The sequence below is a fragment of the Nomascus leucogenys genome, chromosome 22a (genome assembly GCF_006542625.1).
Source record: "Nomascus leucogenys isolate Asia chromosome 22a, Asia_NLE_v1, whole genome shotgun sequence".
Classification (NCBI taxonomy): Eukaryota; Metazoa; Chordata; class Mammalia; order Primates; family Hylobatidae; genus Nomascus; species Nomascus leucogenys.
In genome coordinates this window covers 133,387,901-133,407,811 of record NC_044402.1, presented here as the reverse complement: position 1 = coordinate 133,407,811, position 19,911 = coordinate 133,387,901, and the positions used below count along the sequence as shown (strand labels likewise).

Sequence of the window (19,911 nt, the reverse complement as noted above, 5' to 3'; positions counted from 1 at the left end):
CTTGGAGCTTTTCCATGGTACCAAGAGGAACAGTTTAGTGCAGAACTCAGCCTCCATAAAGGTGAGTACAAGAGGTGCACTCAGATAGAATACAATCAGGTTTTATTTAAGTTCTTTTTTATTTTCCTCCACACTGGCAAAAGTTCCGAGGGAGCCTAAAGTTTTGTAAACATTTTAACTATCCCTCTTATCCAACCCCCACTTTTGAATTTACAAAGCAAAGGAGAGTAGGAGCCCCAATTTTTAATGGTTTCCTCTCCCCTCATGCTATTTGATCCAAAAACTATATACAATTTTGTAGCAGTCTCTGTATAGTTATTATACATGTTTAGAAGGGAGGGAGGCAAGAAGGGATAGGGAGAATGGTGATCCAAAATAATAAAAATAGAAGCCAAATATAATACTCCAAACCCAAACTGCTCTCAGAGCAACTCCAGCCTTCTTCAGGCAACAATGACAGGAAGCAAAGGTGCTTTTTAGGGGCTGCCCAGACCACAGCACCTCTCGCACAGGCACAGCTGCCCAATGACTCCAACCCAGTGTGAGTGGCAATTCCAGGTGATGTTCTGTAGGGGTTTGGTGGAGGCAGGAAAAGTACTTGTTTATAAATAGGGCTTGAGTACATTTCTACTTGAAGTTTAAGGTTTTAGGCCATGACCAGAAGCCAGGCCAGGCTTCCCGCTCCCATTTTCGCCCATCCCCTCCAGCCCACTGCATCCTCCTGTATAGTAGATTCCATGGATGAAGGTCTTAAAGATGGACAGGTTCTGTATGTTCTCTTTTCAGAAAAGGCAAACAACTTGCCATCCCAGAATCTTTACACAAAACCTTTTCCGGGCTACAGCAAGACACACACGCAATGCTCTGAGGACCAGATGAAATTCCAGGCTTTTATCGGAAGCAAAAGTTTATCCCTATCCAAAAACGAAATTATACAAATTCATACATATGGTAAAGATTCTAGCTGCCTCTTAAACGAGACAAATTTTCAGCAGAAGGGCCCAAAACAAAATGGTCCTAGTCCTCTGAAGTAAAAATATTTATGGGAAAAATCAGTTTTTGTAAGAAAGAAAAATTAACAATAGTCTCTCTCCCAGGCCATAGAGCTTCCTTTGTCCAATCAGGTTGGAGTATGCCAGGGGAGATCAGCTTGCTCAGAAGTCACTATCTAACGAAGAAAAACATAAATCCTTTCAGAGAAAGGACGCTCAGAAAGAACAGGTGAGGAGTGTGTAACATCAAACCAATCCAACCTCATCTCAACCCCACTCAGGGCCTCTCTGATGCAATCCCAAAGTTAGCAGTGGCAATGCAACTTTCAGACCGCGAGAGCTCTGACTGCCTGTTGGATACCGGAGTCACAGTCCATGGGGTGTTTTGTTACTGGCCAATGTCTGTTAACCATTAACTCTCTTCATGATTGCACCAGTTAGACCATTTGCCCTGATGGGGGGAAAAAGAAGAAGAAAAAACAAAATAGAAGAAAAAAAGTGACAAGAGAAAGCAAGCTGCTAATGGCCGATCCCAACACACACTTTCTGGGAGACAGTAGATGAAATCACAGCACAGTGAACACATGCTGCCTAAAATCAGCCTTGTTGGGGAGTAATCCCAGCTGCCACCCCCAAGACACAGGGTCCAGTCCACTTATCTATAGTCTGAGATGTTCACCAACAAAAATGGATTAAAGAATCTTGGACACAAAGGGCCAGAAGAAAAAGCCTGAGATGATCGGTTCTGTGATTTGTTGCAGAGTGATAAAGAGTAAATGGTAAGTAAGTGTTGTGTCCAAAGGTGGAGACTCCATAGTCGGCAGACAGGAGAGGGATGGCCAGTCCACTGGCAGGTGCTCAGTAGTCATCCAACGTCTCGATTTCACCCATGTTGAGTCGCTCCGATGATGCATTGACTGAAAATCCTGCAGAAAAAAACTGGCTATGAGTGACCACACCCAGGCAACCAAGTGGCTCAAATTCTAGGCGGTGAGCTGGAATGTAAGTCTGTGTTTGTTTGTTTGTTTGTGAGACAGGGTTTCACTCTGTCACCCAGGCTGGAGTGCAGTGGCGTGATCTCGGCTCACTGCAACCTCCACCTCCTGGGTTCAAGAGATTCTCATGCCGTAGCCTCCCAAGTAGCTGGATTACAGGCACATGCCACCATGCCCGGCTCATTTTTTTGTATTTTTAGTAGAGATAGGGTTTCACCATGTTGGCCAGTGTGGTCTTGAACTCCTGACCTCAAATGATCCGCTCACCTCAGCCTCCCGAAGTGCTGGGATTACAGGCATCAGCCAACATGCCTGGCCAGTCTTTTGTTTTTGAGCATACTACAGAAGTATTACAGGGAGACAAAATAAAGTCACAGCAGTAGTTTTCTATTCTTCCAATGAGAGAGATTCTTTATTTTCTTAGGGTTCTGACATAACTTAATTAGGAAGGAAAATAAAACAAAATAGCATCACCAATTAAAAAGAACTGCAGACCGGGTGCAGTGGCTCATGGCTTAATCCCAGCACTTTGGGAGGCCGAGGCAGGCGGATCACGAGGTCAGGAGATCGAGATCATCTTGGCTAACATGGTGAAACCTAGTCTCTACTAAAAATACGAAAAGAATTTAGCTGGGTGTGGTGGTGGGCGCCTGTAGTCCCAGCTACTCGGGAGGCTGAGGCAGAAGAATTGCTTGGACCTAGTCAACGGAGCTTGCTGTGAGCTGAGATTGCGCCACTGCACTCCAGCCTGGGTGACAGAGCGAGACTCCGTCTCAAAACAAAAAACAAAACAAAAAACCCCCCTGCAAACCACTGCTTCAGAGAATGAGAGGAAAGAATGGGATGTGAGTGTGTATCAAGGACAGGCTGGGCTGGCCCTGGGGGGAAAGTTCATGCAGGAGGTCTACTTTAAAAGAGATGGGGGTGGGCAGGGGGGTTACCATGGAGGGTTGTATACACTAAGTTCTTTGTAACTACTTGACCACATAACTTTGAAATCTGAGTGGGATTAATACCCCTTTAAACCTCAACCCACTTTAATGGGAATACTTCTTCCCACCAGTCAAAAACTTTATGAAAGTTCTGGCCCAGAGCTTTTGATACTCAGGGTGAGAGGCTCCAAGGAAGACACACTATTAAGATCCTTAGAGTCCTCGCATATTCTCTTTCCCACAGTAGACAGAGCAAGAAGATTAAAGTACTCTAACTCGATCTACTGTAAATATATCTGCAAAGGAAAGGATTTCAATTAGCAATATTTGATTAACCAAAAAGGGAATTTGGTTTAGAAAAAGCAGCACTAGCATACCCATTGAAGGCAATAAGCAGTACTCACAAACACAACTGACAGTTGAAAACCTAATGCTGGCTGGGCGCAGTGGAGGCCGAGTTGGGTGTATTACTTGAGGCCAGGAGTTAGAGACCAGACTGGCCAACATGGCAAAAACCTGTTGCTACTCAAAATACAAAAAATTAGCTGGACGTGACGCTGCACACCTGTAATCCCAGCTACTTGGGAAGCTGAGGCACGAGAATCGCTTGAACCCAGGAGGCGGAGATTTTAGTGAGCTGAGATCACATCACTGCACTCCAGCCTGGGCAACAGTGTGAGACCTTGTCTCAAAAAAAAAAAAAGAAAAAGAAAAAAAGAAAACCTAATGCCGAATGCCCAATGGTCACATGTAATTTTTCCAAAACTTCTATAATTGGAAGTTGATAAAAATTATGATGAACAATGCCTCTTTAAACTGAGTGACTCCCCAAAAATGTTCCAGTTCCTCTACCTTGAATAAAATCCCAAACTGTTTTAGCTGTTTGAATACCAAAAAGTAAACAGGCAATGTCCTTATTCTAAAAGCAGTTCTGTTAATATTAGCTGGGTTTTCTGCAGCCTCTTGTTTTTTAATGTTCAAGTTTTCAAATAAATACACATTTGAAATGTAACAGTAATAAACAAAAATGCCTTACATAAAAATACCTTAATTAACTGACTCAAAAATATCATGATTCAAAAAAATAAACATGCCTATTTATTAACCAAAAAAGCTGTGGTATAAACTGCTTACAAGACCAAATATAGGGAGAGGCTAGGATTCCAAACCCCATCCTGAGTTTGACCCCATCAACTGTATTCCAATAACCCACAAGTCTCTTTCTTCTCCCATGAAAATAATGAAAGCCTTAGCGTTCTTACATATATATATATATGTATGTATTTTATTTATTTATTTTTTTTTGAGACGGAGTCTCGCTGTGTTGCCCAGGCTGGAGTGCAGTGGCGCGACCTCGGCTCACTGCAAGCTCCGCCTCCCAGGTTCACGCCATTCTCCTGCCTCAGCCTCCAGAGTAGCTGGGACTACAGGCGCCTGCCACCGCGTCCGGATAATTTTTTGTATTTTTAGTAGAGACGGGGTTTCACCGTGTTAGCCAGGATGGTCTCGATCTCCTGACCTCGTGATCCGCCTGTCTCAGCCTCCCAAAGTGCTGGAATTACAGGCGTGAGCCACCGCGCCCGGCCGTATGTATGTATTTTTAAAGACAGGGTCTCACTCTGTCACCCAGGCTGCAATGCAGTGGTGCGATCTTGGCTCACTGCAACTTCCACTTCCCGGGCTGAAGCGATTCTTCCACCTCAGCCTCCCCAGTAACTGGGACTACAAGCGTGTGCCACCATACCCAAGTAATTTTTGTAATTTTTGTAGAGACAAGGTTTTGACGTGTAGCCCAGGCTGGTCCCCAACTCCTGGATTCAAGCAATCCGCCCACGCTGGCCTCCCAAAGTGCTGGGATTACAGGCGTGAGTCACCGTGCCTGGCCCTAATGTTTATGTTTTTAAAGTTAACAGTTAATTAGGCAAGTACAAGAACCTAAAGGCCAGTCTATGAAATAAAATATTACTTTATTCTGAGGCAGATTTTCATTGACTTCATGTGTATCTTAAGAACAGATAAAATGTGATAAAAGGCAATAACGCACTACATGCAAAAGAAGTGGAAGTGTAATTCAAAAGCTAAATTAATTTTACTCATGCAAAGACTGGAAGGGAAAAGTCTGTGGCCAAAAAAAGTTGATTAATATGTTAATTATCAGTCTAGGCTTTTAGCAAACAGACATATTCTCATTTAACTGCCATTTAAAAAACCAGCAAGGTATGCATTCATCCTTTGGCTGAATACCATTCTTTATCAAATTCAGCCATTTGATGTAAGGGAAAGTTCTGGGTACCATGAAACCCAAGGCAACACAAACACGGATTCAATCCACTATGCCTGGCTCTAAAGATGGCATTCTATGAAGTTCAGAACATAGTCTCACTCACATGAGTTCTTTAAGATTTGTGAGGTTGTTCTTACAAAGAAAGTCTGGGGGGAAACTGTATTGTGTGTTTATCACATCTGAGTGCAGGTTGCTGATTCACAATGACCACTTGAAGAGCTCTAAAAAATGAGGAAGCCAGCTGGGTACGGTGGCTCACCCTTATAATCCCAGCACTTTGGCAGGCCAAGGCGGGCAGATCACGAGGTCAGGAGATCAAGACCATCCTGGCCAACATGGTGAAACCCCGTCTCAACTAAAATACAAAAATTAGCTGGCATGGTGGCATGCACCTGTAGTCCCAGCTACTCGGGAGGCTGAGGCAGGGGAAATCACTTGAACCTGGGAGGTGGAGTTTGCTGTGAGCCAAGATTGCGCCACTGCACTCCAGCCTGGTGGCAGAGCAAGACTCCCGTCTCAAAAAAAAAAAAAAAAAAAAAAAAAGGGAAAAAAAAGAGGAATCCTATTGGAGATAGGAGATATTGGAGAATATTGACAATTAAAATGAGGCTGTGGCCCCCTCTGCTGGTTTGTTTTAGAAGCAAAATTCTCTTTCCATCAGTGACTGCTTTTTCAATGAAGACTTCTCATTTTCCCATTTTATGCATGGGGAATGTGTAGCTAATGGACAGTTATTAATTTTTTCTCAGTATGCAAATTATATGAAATACGTAAATTAAAAAGTAATAAATGAAAATGAAATGAGTAAGTATAGGACAAAAATGAGCAATTATGAGAGGAATTTCCAGAGTGAGGTTTAGGTGAGCAGTAATTTTCATAACCTCAGTGAGTGCCCTCAATACTTTGTTCAACGTTTGTTTTTCTTCCCCTTCAAGGTATATGGATTCCTTAAACTCTACTCCTAGGATGACCTATCTCCCACACCCTTACAGTGAGGTTTTTAAAGTCCCTTCCTTTCTTAGATCTATAAATAGAAGATGAGATCCATGGGAATATTTAAGTCCAAAGGGTCTGACCTCATTTTCAGAGCAACCTTTTCCCTAACAGCCTATCCTCAAGTCCCAAAGCTTCTTAGCTAGAACCCACAGTTAGAATTTAAGGAATGTTTTAAAATCTATTCACCTATTTCCATCCAAATTGGAAAAAATTTCAGGCTGCTCCATCCATCCTTAACATCAACTTTTGAGACAAGCAGAGGAAAACAGAATTGCACCAGATCTACAAGTTCCCAAACCCAGCTTTCAGGCACCAATTCTTTGTTATTATTATTTTTAAATAATATTTTAAATATTATTATTTTAAAATTATTATTATTTTTTTTTTAGACGGAGTCTCACTCTGTCGCACAGGCTGGAGTGCAGTGGCGTGATCTCAGCTCACTGCAACCTCCGCCTCCCAGGCTCAAGCGATTCTCCTGCCTCAGCCTCCCGAGTAGCTGGGATTATAGGAGCACACCACTATGCCCAGCTAATTTTGTATTTTTACTAGAGACAGGGTTTCACCATGTTGGCCAGGCTGGTCTCCAACTCCTGACCTCAAGCAATCCAACCACCTCAGCCTCCCAAAGATCTGGGATTACAGGCGTGAGTCACCACGTCTGGCTTCAGGCACCAATTCTAAAGGACAGTCCTAAAAGTTAGGTTTTACTGTCATGTTGTTTTCACCAGGGCTGGAAGGCTCTGAGGGAAAGGGAGAATCCTACCAAGGGCACAGTAAGGTTACCACCTGCCTCTCACTGTGCGGGGTCTCAGGCTCTTCATGATGTCCCACAGGCATTTCAAACTCAACCCAGTCAACACTCAATTCCCCACAGCCTGTTTCATGTTCCACTGCTTATCATTTCACAGCAAATGGCAGCACCATCCATCCATCCTGGTCCCCAAGCCTGAGACCTTTCCACTCTTCTTGTCCAGTTAATTCTATCCCCTACATTTCTGAAATCCATCTAACTCCTTTTCATCCCCACTACCAAAACCCTATTCCAAGTCACTGGTATCTTTTACCTAGTCTATACTGCAGCCTCCTCACTGTTCTGCCCTCCTGACAGGACAACCGGAACTTCCATCTTTGCGAATGTATTCTATTGCAGACAACATGGTTTTATAGCAACTAATTTTACATTCACAAATAGAAGATAATTTTAGGGCCGGGTGTGGCAGTTCACGCCTGTAATCCCAGCACTTTGGGAGGCCAAGGTGGGCAGATCACCTGAAGTCAGGAGTTCAAGACCAGCCTGGCCAACATGGCAAAAACTCCTTTCTACTAAAAATACAAAAATTAGCCAGGTGTGGCGGCATGTGCCTGTAGTCTCAGCTACTCAGGAGGCTGAGGCAGGAGAATCGCTTGAACCCGGGAGGCGGAGGTTGTAGTGAGCTGAGATCACGCCACTGCACTCCAGCCTGAGCAAGAGTGAGACTCCATCTCAAAGAAAAAGAAAAAAAACTGTTAGTTTCATCACTGTTGCAAAAAACATGGGCAGCCTACACTGTTTATTCCTGAAACGATATTCCCCATCCTTTCTGCCATTCTTTCGAAGCCCAAATTCAGATGTCACCTTTTCTGAGAAGCTAGAGTGCAGTGGCATGATCACAGCTCACTGCAGCCTTTAACTCCTGGTCAAGGAATCCCCCTGCCTCATTCTCCCAAGTAGCTGGGACTATAGGTGGGCACCACCATGCCTGTTTTTAAAATTTTTTGTAGAGATATGATCTCACTACGTTACCCCAGCTGGTCTCAAACTCCTGGCCTCAAGTGACCCACCCACCTCAGCTTCCCAAAGTGAGCCACTGTGCCCAGCCTGCCTTGCATGGTCCATAACGCTAGACAAAAATAGCCGTGGGTAACACAGAACGGTGGAAAGAAAACAGGCCTGCCTTGAAATCCCAGCATCCCATAGCAGAAAGCTATGTAACACTGGGAAATGTTCTGAATCTCTGCGCCTTGGTCTACTCATTATTGGTGAAACTGGGATGTCACCTCATAATGCAAAGTAATTCTGAGAATTATATGATACATAGAGTGATTATGAACATATACTGGTTCTCTTCTTGGAACACCTGATTGGATTAATGGTCTGCTTTCAATACAAATAAGCATTTAAGTTTTTAACATACTTTTAGTATCGTTCATTATTAGCATCATTTTTCCAACTAAATTACTAAAGATCCTCCAGGGAAATTCATATTAAATATCAAACAATACTTTAAAGCACCATACAACATAAGTTGTTATTATGAGGCACAGCTCCTGCACTGAGACGCCCAGTAAATACTGGCTACTTATTTTGAACCAGTTAAAACATTAGTTATTGATAAAAAGAAATATTTCCCTTCTTGAAAAACAATGCTCCATGGAAACTCACACAGGATAACTGGTATCACCTGCACTCCTCCAACACTCAGCTGAGACTAGGACTGTGCTCACCTAATAAACTGGGATCTGCTCGGACCATCTTCTGCTTTTTCTTCTTCTTGCCACTCTGCACAGCCTCAAAATTGGATTGTTGGTTGTTGCTTTGATTGGTCTGAAATACTGAATGGAGTGTACTGTGGTTCATCCCCCACACAGAGTCCTGTGAAATAAGCAGCATGACTGAGATTACACAGCAGATTCAGACTTGGCTCACCCTAGGAAAATGTTTGGTTTGTCCTCACCTTATGAAGTATGAGCTTAAAAGCAGAAAAACAAAAAGCTTTTCATCACATGTTCTAATAATAAAATCAAGAGCAGGCCACTGAGCCACCATTTTCCTCTATTTAGACCAAGACATCCCACTCAGGGCTCAGTGCCTCCACAAAGCCTGCCTTGGTTAACTCTGGGTTTCCACCCTGCTGTGACGGCAGAACTTCTCTGGTACATACAGAGCCTGTACCAAACGCTAGGAAATGAATACTGCAAATAATCATGAGCAGACCGCTGCACCCTAGCAATATACACCTCTCACCTAACCAAGAGCAGAAAGTCTCTTTGTTCCCTGGGCCCCGGGACAGAGAGGACAGGGGTGGCATATTACCAAACAAAGTTAAAGTTGTGTACCTTATTCCTATCAGCAATCCCAGAAAGGATCTGGCCCAAAAATACTGTCTGTATACTTTCTACCAACTAGTTACACTATGAAATTGCCTACTAGCCCTTCACGCCTACCTGTGGCTCTTATTAGCCAATGAGCCAGTTGAAGGCACAGGTGGTAGTAGTGGGGGAGAAGTGGAAAAAGCTCTGTGGAAGGACAAGCCTGGTGTGAGCATGTGTGTATGCGTGCGCCCATGGGTGCACGTGCTTACTGGGCTTCCATCTTCCTGTTTTAGCCCACAGAGGAGCCATTTCACAAATGCAAAGAGCCTTCTATATTGCTATATGATAGCTTCTCCTTAAAATATTTTTCCTAGGGCCGGGTGTGGTAGCTCATGCCTGTAATCCCAGCACTTTGGGAGGCTGAGGCGGGCGGATCATGATGTCCGGAGTTCAAGAGCAGCCTGGCCAACATAGTTAAACCCTGTCTCTACTAAAACTAGAAAAAATTAGCCGGGCATGGTGGTGCGTGCCTGTAGTCCCAGCTACTCGGGAGGCTGAGGAAGGAGAATTGCTTGAACCCGGGAGTTGGAGGTTGCAGTGAGCTGAGATCGCGCTACTGCACTCCAGCTTGGGCAACAGAGTGACACTTCCTCTAAAAAAAAAAAATTTGTTTTTCCTAGTGTTTCAGTGTTTACATCTTTCACTTTTCCTTCAATTTATGCCTGTTAGCCCATTACCCAGTTGGATGTTAAATGCCTTGTATTTCTCGGTATCTTCCACATTCTCATCGCAAGTGACCCACCATGAATACTGATTATCTCTACAATAACAATTACAGGAGTAAAAGATATGAATATCTTTAAGCCCTTCCATGAGCCTTGCCATCTTGTCTTTTAGAAAACTTGTACAATTGATTCTCACAGATTCCATATTTGTGAATTCACCTACTTGTTAAAATGTATTTGTAACCCCAAAATGAGTACTTGTAGTGCTTTTATGGTCATCTAGAAATACACATACTCAGAGCAAAAAACATGAGATGCTAAAGGCATATATTCCCAGTCAAGGTAGAACAAGGAAACAATGCCTTCTTGTTACCGTTCTCAATACTGACAACAAGTGCCCTTTTTGTGGTCTATTTAGTGCCATGTTTTCCAAATTTTTGTGCTTTTTGTTAATGATTTCATTTTTTTTTTTTTTTTTTTTTTTTTTTTTTTTTGAGGCAGTCTCACTCTGTCACCCAGGCTGGAGTGCAGTGGTGTGATCTTGGCTCACTGCAACCTCTGCCCCCCAGGTTCAAGCAATTCTCCTGCCTCAGCCTCTCGAGTAGCTGGGACTATAGGAGCACACCACCATGCCTGGCTAATTTTTGTATTTTTCGTAGAGATGGTATTTCACCATGTTGGCCAAGCTGGTCTTGAACTCCTGACCTCGTGATCCACCTGCCTCGGCCTCCCAAAGTGCTGGGATTACAGACATGAGCCACCGGATTTCACTGTGTAAAATGGCCCTCAACTATAGTGCTGAAGAACTGGTTGGTGTTCCTAAGCACAGGAAGGCTGTGAGGTGCCTTAGGAAGAAAATATGTGTGCTGGATAAGCTTCATTTGGGAATGAATAGTAGTGCTACTGGTTGTGAGTTCAATGTTAATGAATCAACATATATTAAATGAGGTGTCTTTAAAAAGACACACACATAAAACAAGGTTATGTACTGATCTGGTGAGAAAAATATGGTGACTAGAGGTTTATGGGAACCTAACCCTATATATCTCCTAGGAGCAATGGTTCAGTATTTGCTCAAATTCAGTGTTTATGGGGACTTTACAGAATATAACTACTGTGAATAATGAGAATCACTGCTGTATTTTTTACATCCCCAACAACAACATGAAATATCTGGCATGCTGCAGTGTTGTCAGTACTGAATACAGCACATCCTGAACACTGGAGAATTCAACATTTTAAGTTTTAACTTTTCAAAACCAGATCCATGGGTTTGACATGTTGAAATGTACAATCTAACTATGACACAAATACAAACCAAGAAAAATGGAACCGGTAAACCTAGTGTAAAATGAATGGTTGTACTTGCTATTTGGGAGATACACAAAGGTATCTGGACAAGTAATTTGAAAATATGAAGTCTACACATTTTTTAAAGCGTGGTTATTGGATATACAAAAATGGTACCTTTGTATTAATTTTCATTTCTTGGGTTACTCAACATCTAAAGGTATTAATCCTCAGAGGTACTGCATACACTACACTACTTTATACCTGCTGTTGCGGCTGCTGTTGTGGCTGCTGTGGCGGCTGCTGCTGTTGCTGCTGCTGACGCTGCTGGTTGGCTTTCTGTTTGGCACGGCGCTCAAGGAACTGCTTGGCAAACTCCTTGGCCTCAGAAGTATCTCCTAAATAGGCCCTGATATAATCATGGACCTCATAAGGAGATTCTACTTCTTTCAGGAAAGAAACAAATGTGGGAACTGCAAAATGGGAGGGGAGAAGATAAGGGTAACAATGAAATAATGAAAGAAAACATACAAAAATCAGTCTCCATTTTTAATGTATCTTTATACCTAATCAAACATTAATGACAGAAACTTGGTAAGTATGCAGCAATTGTGTTTAAATATTCTTTAATCTACCCTATAGAAATGAAAAAAAAAAAACATTATAATCACAACACCCATATCACATGTTTAATTTCACTGAATGTTATACTGACTGAAACAGTTACTTCACTAAGGCTGAAGTAATTTGGGGATTCATTCTTTCCTTAAGAATCCCCAAAATCAATCAATATTTATTAACTCCTATGATATGTGCCAGGCACTACAACATATACTAAAGAAAACAGCTATATCCTCCTGGAACTTCCAATCCACTGAGATTTTTTAGAGAGAAATCAAATGGAGAATGTAAGCAGTGTGTGGTATAGGAGAAAAGCATGAGTATCAGAGTTAGACAAACATGGGTTTAAAACCTGACTCTGAAATTTGCTGGCTGTGTGACCTTGATGAGTGATTTAACCATTCTGAGCCTCTGTTTCCTAATTTATAAAATGGGGATAATATCACCTATCTTGTAAAGGTATCTTTAAAAATCACTGCTAATCAAATAACTGGGATACTACATGTTAACTCCAAGAGAGTGCCTAGCACATGGTAGGTGCTTAATGCATGGCAGCCATTACTGTTATTTAAAATTGTTTTCTCTGTAGACTTTTAAACCATTAGATATTGTTATACTGCTGCAAAGGAACCCTTTAATTCTTTTTTTTTTTTTTTTTTTTTTTTGAGATGGAGTCTCGCTCTATCACCCAGGCTGGAGTGCAGTGGCGCGATCTCGGCTCACTGCAAGCTCCACCTCCCCGGTTCACGCCATTCTCCTGCCTCAGCCTCCCAAGTAGCTGGGACTACAGGCGCCCACCACCACGCCGGGCTAATTTTTTGTATTTTTAGTAGAGACGGGGTTTCACCATATTAGCCAGGATGGTCTCGATCTCCTGACCTCGTGATCCACCTGCCTCGGCCTCCCAAAGTGCTGGGATTATAGGCGTGAGCCACCGCGCCCGGCCAATTCCTTTACTGCTATTTTTCAGTTTCTTGGCTTTAGACAGGGTATCAGAGGTAGACTAAATCAATTCAGCCTACTGGTTAGGAGAATCCTGGCATGTTGTCCAGTCTCTCTTCAAACATTCAGGAATGGGAGACAGTTCTGTTTGTAAACAGCTAACCATGAGAAGTTTTTCTCTAAACTGTGCCAAAGCCTTTTCACTTCTGCACATTCGTCCTAGTTTTATCTCACACAAAATAAGTGTACTTGCTTTATTACAATTCCCATTCCCTCCCCCAAAGGTAGAAAGGGAATGATGTCACATCACCTCAGCCATCACTTGTCCAGGTTGACCTTTGTCCCCAGCATGAGAGTTACTGTTTTTAACTTGACATAGCTGGCAATGTTCCCCATAAAATGAACAGTATGGAACTAAGACCTCCTCTGTCCTGTGTATCATTAAGGCAGTCTAAGATGGCATTTACTTTTTGACAACCACCAATAATCTATTTGAGTTTAGTATTACTGGACTTTTCTCACAAGTAATACTATTAAAGAGTCAAGTTCCTATGGCAGATGCAGGAGTTGACCTCCTTAGATTTCATCTTTTGACTTTTGGCCCACTGTTCAAATTTGCCAGCCTCTCTGTGGGTCCTGCTCTGTCATTCCACATGCCGGGTTTCCCTCCCCAATTCTTACCATCCAAGTTATCTGCCGTATTAAGGGCATGAAGCATCTGTTCACACCACTGCGTAAATCCATCCTGGGCTTTATTTACTCCCTGAAAGAGCTTCAGCAACTTTTCTTCTTCTTCTACTTTCTTATTCTGCCGGTTAGACACACCTACAGATTTACTAAAGCAAAACAATAGGGTGATATTATATTCCCAGAAACTGTTACTATATGATTATAGTACAACACCATAAATAGATAATGTCTTGGCAATACTGGATGGATGACCAGTAAGTAATCCAATGCTTGGCTCCAAAAAAGAAAAAAATTCAAATATTTGGATTGGATATACCCTTAAAATCTAGCCTCAGTTAATATATCCTAATTTGTGGATACAGGGTTTCTATTTAGAAAAAATGATGAAATTCTTCCTATGTGTCCTTAGGTAAGTTGTTTAATTTTACTAAGCCTCAGTCTCCTCATCCGTAAAATGGTACTAACACTTTTTTGGGTTATCATAAGTAATAAAGATGTTCTATGAAAAGGCCTACAGCACAGTGCCTGGCAAAGATGCTCAATAAACTAACAGAAATTTATTGTCCTATTCATAATATGTTAGGCCCTAAATCAAGAAGAAACAATCTGACAACACTACCATTTATTAAGTAGTTACTATGTGCCAGGCACTTACTACTTATCGTGTATTCATTTAATCTTTACAATTACATGCATAAAGTTGTTATTATTATCTTCATTTTACCGATGAGGGAACTGAGGCCCAAAGAGGTTCCCTCTTGCCCAAGGTCACACAGCTAATAAGTGGTAGTGCTGGGATTTGAGTTCATGTATTTAACACTAAAACCCATGCTCGTTCAACAACACTGTATACTGAAGAAAGAAAGATGAAGATGAAAATGTAACTAACTTATAAAAATAAATAGGTTTAAGGTCATTACAGAGGTATTTGATAACACTCATATTAATAGTATAAATTACTTAAAAATACAAACATAGGAAAAATGCTAAGGTATCTAGAGAATACCTTGGAGAAATGTTCAACAACACAACAAAAACATTATACTATTCCTAATATTTATTAAGTGGTTACCATGTGCTAGGCGATAGAGTAAGTGCTCAGCAGGAGCCCCAAGAAATAATACAAATGTGTTTCTATGGGGAAGAAAGCAATCACCATAATTATAACTGCATGTGCTTGAACACAGATGAAAACGGTAAGTAAAAACTAAATAACTACCTTTTCCTGCCCACCCAACATCCCACTTCCTCCATCCCCACCTCCCAACCAACCAAGGTGCATAGGTGGGGTCATTTTGAGCCCTACCTGAGACTGGCGTTGTTTTTATTTTTATTTGTTGAATTCCTAGGTCCCACCTCTTTCACTGCATCATCCCAGAATCCCATGTTGGAGTTTTTAGTGTCAGCATTACTCCAAATACTACTGACTAGGTCAGATGCCCACTGGTTAGGAGGACCAGTATTTATAGAGCCCCAAACAGAATTCCCAATGCTGGTGTGCAGGTTGGAATGCTATTAAAGAAAAAGAGAAAAATGATTATCATGAATCATGTTAAAAAGAAGACAGTCAGAAAAGATAATACCAGTCCATACAACGACAGCTTAGGAAAATGCACACACCGTATTGTTACGAGCTCTGTTTGGTTGCTGGTGTTGCTGCTGCTGCTGCTGCTGCTTTTGCATTTGCCTGGCCTCTTCCTGCTGAATCTCCAGAAGAGATTTCGTGGTACCTGAAGGTTTGCTGACATTCCCCCAACCTGAGAGTTTCTGCTGTTGCTGCTGCTGCTGCTGCTGAAGAGCTTTCATCAACTCCCTCTGCTGGCGCCTTTGCTGTTGCATAAAAATAGAAGCTAGCTGAGGATTCCTGTTTTTAGATAATAGTTATAAATATCCAGTATACTAAATGGAATGTAAATACATAGTAGCTACATAAAATTAACTTGATGGGATTAAATTCTGCTGTTGCAAATAAAAATGTAAATCGCTAACAGTATTAAAAAGGAGAATAAAAACATCAAATGCAAAATTACTTCTTTTTTTGTTCTTGTTGAGACTGTGTCTCTTTCGCCCAGGCTGGAGTACAGTGGCAGACTCTCAGCTCACTGGAACTTCTGCCTCCCAGGTTCAAGCCACGATGCCCAGTTAATTTTTTGTATTTTTAGTAGAGATGGGATTTCACCATATTGGCTGGGCTGGTCTCGAACTCCTGGCTTCAAGTGATCCACCCACCTCGGCTTCCCAAAGTGCTGGGATTACAGGCGTGAGCCACAGTGCCCGGCCTCAGAATTACTTAATTCTCCTGCCTCGGCCTCCTGAGTAGCTGGGATTACAGGCACCCGCCACCACACCACACCTGGCTAATTTTTATATTTTTAGTAGAGACGGGGTTTCACCACATTGGTCAGGCTGGTCTCGAACTCCTGACCTTGTAATCCACCCGCCTCAGCCTCCCAAAGTGCTGGGATTATAGCAGTGAGCCACTATGCCTGGCCAGAATTACTGCTTAAAAATTAAGTAGGCCTTTGGTTAAGCACAGAAATAAAACACGTTTACTTCCTAACGCCCTCACCAAAATGACAGATTTTATATATATATATATAGATAGGTAGATAGATACACACACACACACACACACACACACATACATACACATACACATACATACATACACACACAGAGCATAAACACATGAGGACAAAGAAAACAATAGATTTTTTAAAATCTAAAAAGCAGATAAATAATGAGAACCAATGTAACAGACCTAATAAATTGAAATCTAAGTAAAGGAGCTCAGAAACAGGCAGATTCACAAAGAAGGCTCAGGAACCGGAGGTGCTGAGTCTCTCAAACAGAGGAAGACTGGCTGAAAGGCTGTAAAAAGAAGCAGTAAGACTCCAGATTGCCTTCCGCACTCTATGCAGTTAGGCAATTCACTCTCCCACACCACAGCAGAAAACTCAACATTCCCTGTCTGAAGAAGCCAAACCAGACTGGCACATTATCCTATGGGGAAGCCAACCAGCTTGACAAGAGAACACACCTATAGGTAGGTACCAACAAATTGGGGCAGGGGTGGGGGTGGAGGTCCCCAACAGAACCACCCAGCCAGAAACTATTATAGGAAAGCCCATCAAGGGGCTGTACATACCAGAACCACCAATCAGCTTTTGAGTGCCTTGTTTGTAAATAGGAACAAACAGCCCAGAATTATCAAACATTTGACATAAACTTCTAACATAAAAGCCAAAGACCAAAACAAAAATAATTCAGCAGAAACAGAAATAAGAGAACGGGAAAATAGGAGTTGGCTTTTTAAGAAGCTATCAGTAAGTAATATCCTTAGAGAGGTAAGATGGTGCATTTAATGAAACAAGAATAAAAGGCTATAAAAAATACTTAAAGAACAAAATAAGGACTCACAGACCTTTGATATAGCATATATTAAAAGCTCAACAGGGCCAGGTGTGGTAGCTCATGCCTGTAATACCCAACATTTTGGGAAGCCTAGGCAGGAGAATCACTTGAGCTCAGGAGTTCAAGGTTACAGTGAGTTACGATCACACCACTGCACTCCAGCCTGGGTGACAGAGCAAGACCCTGTCTCTAACAGGAGAAGCCCAATAGAAGGACTGGAGGTAAAACTGAGAAAATGCCCCACAGAAAAGATAAAAAGGGCAGGGCGCAGTGGCCCATGCCTATAATCCCAACACTTTGGGAGGCCAAGGTGGGAAGATCGCTTGAGCTCAGGAGTTTGAGGACAGCCCAGCTAATATAGTGACACCCGTCTCAAAAAAAAAAAAAAAAAAAAAAATTTTTTTTAAATTAGCCAGGCATGGTGGCACACACCTGTAGTCCTAGCTACATTCCAGCCCAGGAGACACAGCGAGATCTTATCAAAAAAGATAAAAGCACAGAGATGGAAAATGGGAGAAAAAAACATGAGAAAATCAAAATCAGTCCTGGGAGAAACATGTAAATAACAGGAACTCAAGAAAAACAAAACAGCAGCTATAAAGCAAGCTGAGAGTGTCCCGATTGGAACAGGTTAGAGGCCCCCAGAAAGGATGCCTCCAGGGATGATAATGAAATAAAATCATCTTGGGTTTTCCTATGTAAGAAATATGTGAAATGTGTATTAAGAGGCACCCTTATGAAGGGTATAGGAAGACTTAAAAGTTCCAAAAAAATTAAATAAAAATACAAATGAAGGCTGGGCACGGTGGCTCATTCCTGTTATCCCAGCACTTTGGGAGCCTGAGGCAGGTGGATCACTTGAGGTCAGGAGTTTGAAACTAGCCTGGCCAACGTGGTGAAACTCCGTCTTTACCAAAAATACTAAAAATAAAAAAAATAAAAAAATAAAAAAAATTAGCTGGTGGTGGTGGCAAGTGCCTGTAATCCCAGCTACTTGGGAGGCAGAGGCAGGAGAATCACTTGAACTCAGGAGGTGGAGGCTGCAGTGGGCCGAGATCGCACCACTGCACTCCTGCCTGGGTGACAGAGCGAGACTCAGTCTCTAAAAGAAAAAAAGAAAAATAAAATACAAATGAAATAATTATTAACTTCTGGTAGACAGGAGAAGACCTGTGATTCTTTGTCATTACCACTATTATTATCTTTTCATTCAGTGGGGACCAAAATTAGTGGAATAATTTCTAGCCTTGAAGGGAGAGATATACTCTGTTCTGCATCTATTTGTTGATAACCTTTTAGAGAAAGATGATTCCAGAGAAAGTTCAATCCTTTTTTTTTTTTTTTTAATAAAGGTGGGAAATAAGGTCATCGTCAAGTGTGAAGAAACATCTTATCTTACTAGATGACTTCAAGCACACTACATGGTAAACACATATAGACAATTCCCACTTCTCCTTGTGTATCCAAAGCCCTCCTAATTTCAGTGAACCACATGACCCAGATCCAAAAATGACAACTTACATTCTCTAACAAATTGACTGCTCTACCTCACATTATATCCACATAAAGCATCTTCAAGACTCTGCTATATTACGTCACCTTTTCAGAGGCCTTCTCAGAACACACTACCTAAATTTGGACAATCCACCACACCATCACTATCCCTGACTCCCAACACTCTCTCTACCCACCTTCCCTTGTTACCTCTCTGACACTTATCAACCTCTCATACGCTACATTTTCTACTTTTCTCTTCTCAACCAGAGGGTCAGCTTCATGAATGCAGAAAATCTGGCCTGTTTTAGACTCAGCTATATCCCCAGACCTTAAGCGAGTAGGTACTCAGTAAACATGTGTTGAATGAATGAATGAATGAATGAGGCACCGAATGGCATACTGAACCAAAGTATGAAAATTATTCATTTTCTCCTGTCAAAAGCTGTGTTATTCACCTTCCCTTTTATACTCTTTTGTATCCTTCCTACCCTAATGATGAACTACAGGATATACACTTAAAAGCAGAGGTACTTTATTTCTGTCATATTTTTCTAGACTAGTCAGGGAACCCAGTGTCTTTAGAGGAAAACATATTCTGCTTTCTAGACATCAGACTTATAAAAGATTATCTGCACACAACTCACCCACAATTTTGAACAACCCATGTAGTTTTATTTATGAAGTCTTCTCAAGAATTACAGTAAAATGTTTAAGAAAACTGAACAGTTATGTTACTCAATCTTCATGTTATTCCTATGAGATCCTTCACATTTGCTAGGGTAACCAAATTATGGGCTGAAGTTTAATAATGAACGTCCAATTCAGACACACAACAATTCTGACAGTAATTGTCCTCAGTAACCACTAATCCATAATGCATGCTAGATATTCTGGAACGTCGCTTGACTAGATCCCTTTTACTTTAAAATTTTACCTCTTCTCGAAGCTGCCGTTCTCGTTCTTCCTCTAGTTTTTGGATTTCAGCCAATGACAGCGTGGCCTGGGACTGACATGCTGTTGTATTGGACTGCTGGCCCCATGTTGAAGAAGAAGGAAGCTAACAAAAAAGAGAAGGCCAGAAAGTTCATGAAGAAATATGGACAGGAAACAAAGAAGCAATAATGCATTATGTATACCCAAAACGAATGCATTTCTCTCAACTCCATTTACCACATTAATTCAAATTTCCTTCTTCATTGCTTTTACTTACTATCCTCTCAGCTTCTTTTGCTTAAGTTTTTGTCACTGCTCCAAACCTAAGTTTATTTTAAAACAACTTATAATACACATACACACTTACATTTGATCTACCACTTGGTGACAACAAATTTGTTACATCTGGTACTGACATAAACAGCAATATAGAACCATAAAGAGGAGTAAACAAAAGAATCACTAAATTGGCTTAAGGATTTTTTAATTGACGAAAGCGACAAAGGACATGATATGCTGCTGTCC

At 41.7% G+C, this 19,911-nt stretch overlaps 1 protein-coding gene across 8 annotated transcripts in view; it reads right to left on the bottom strand.

The window, feature by feature from the left end:
• Positions 1–86: 86 nt before the first annotated feature.
• The window catches only part of GIGYF2 (GRB10 interacting GYF protein 2), a 164,448-nt gene continuing 144,623 nt past the window's right edge, over positions 87–19,911 (bottom strand). For all 8 annotated transcript variants that reach the window (XM_030803960.1, XM_030803966.1, XM_030803961.1 and 5 more), the window contains 7 exons: positions 19,388–19,510; positions 15,163–15,372; positions 14,849–15,054; positions 13,534–13,688; positions 11,554–11,762; positions 8,687–8,834; positions 87–1,918 (listed from right to left, as the gene is read on the bottom strand). In XM_030803960.1, the coding sequence (XP_030659820.1) occupies positions 1,851–1,918; positions 8,687–8,834; positions 11,554–11,762; positions 13,534–13,688; positions 14,849–15,054; positions 15,163–15,372; positions 19,388–19,510 (1,119 nt within the window). In that variant the 3' untranslated portion in view covers positions 87–1,850. The remainder of the gene's footprint in view (positions 1,919–8,686; positions 8,835–11,553; positions 11,763–13,533; positions 13,689–14,848; positions 15,055–15,162; positions 15,373–19,387; positions 19,511–19,911) is intronic.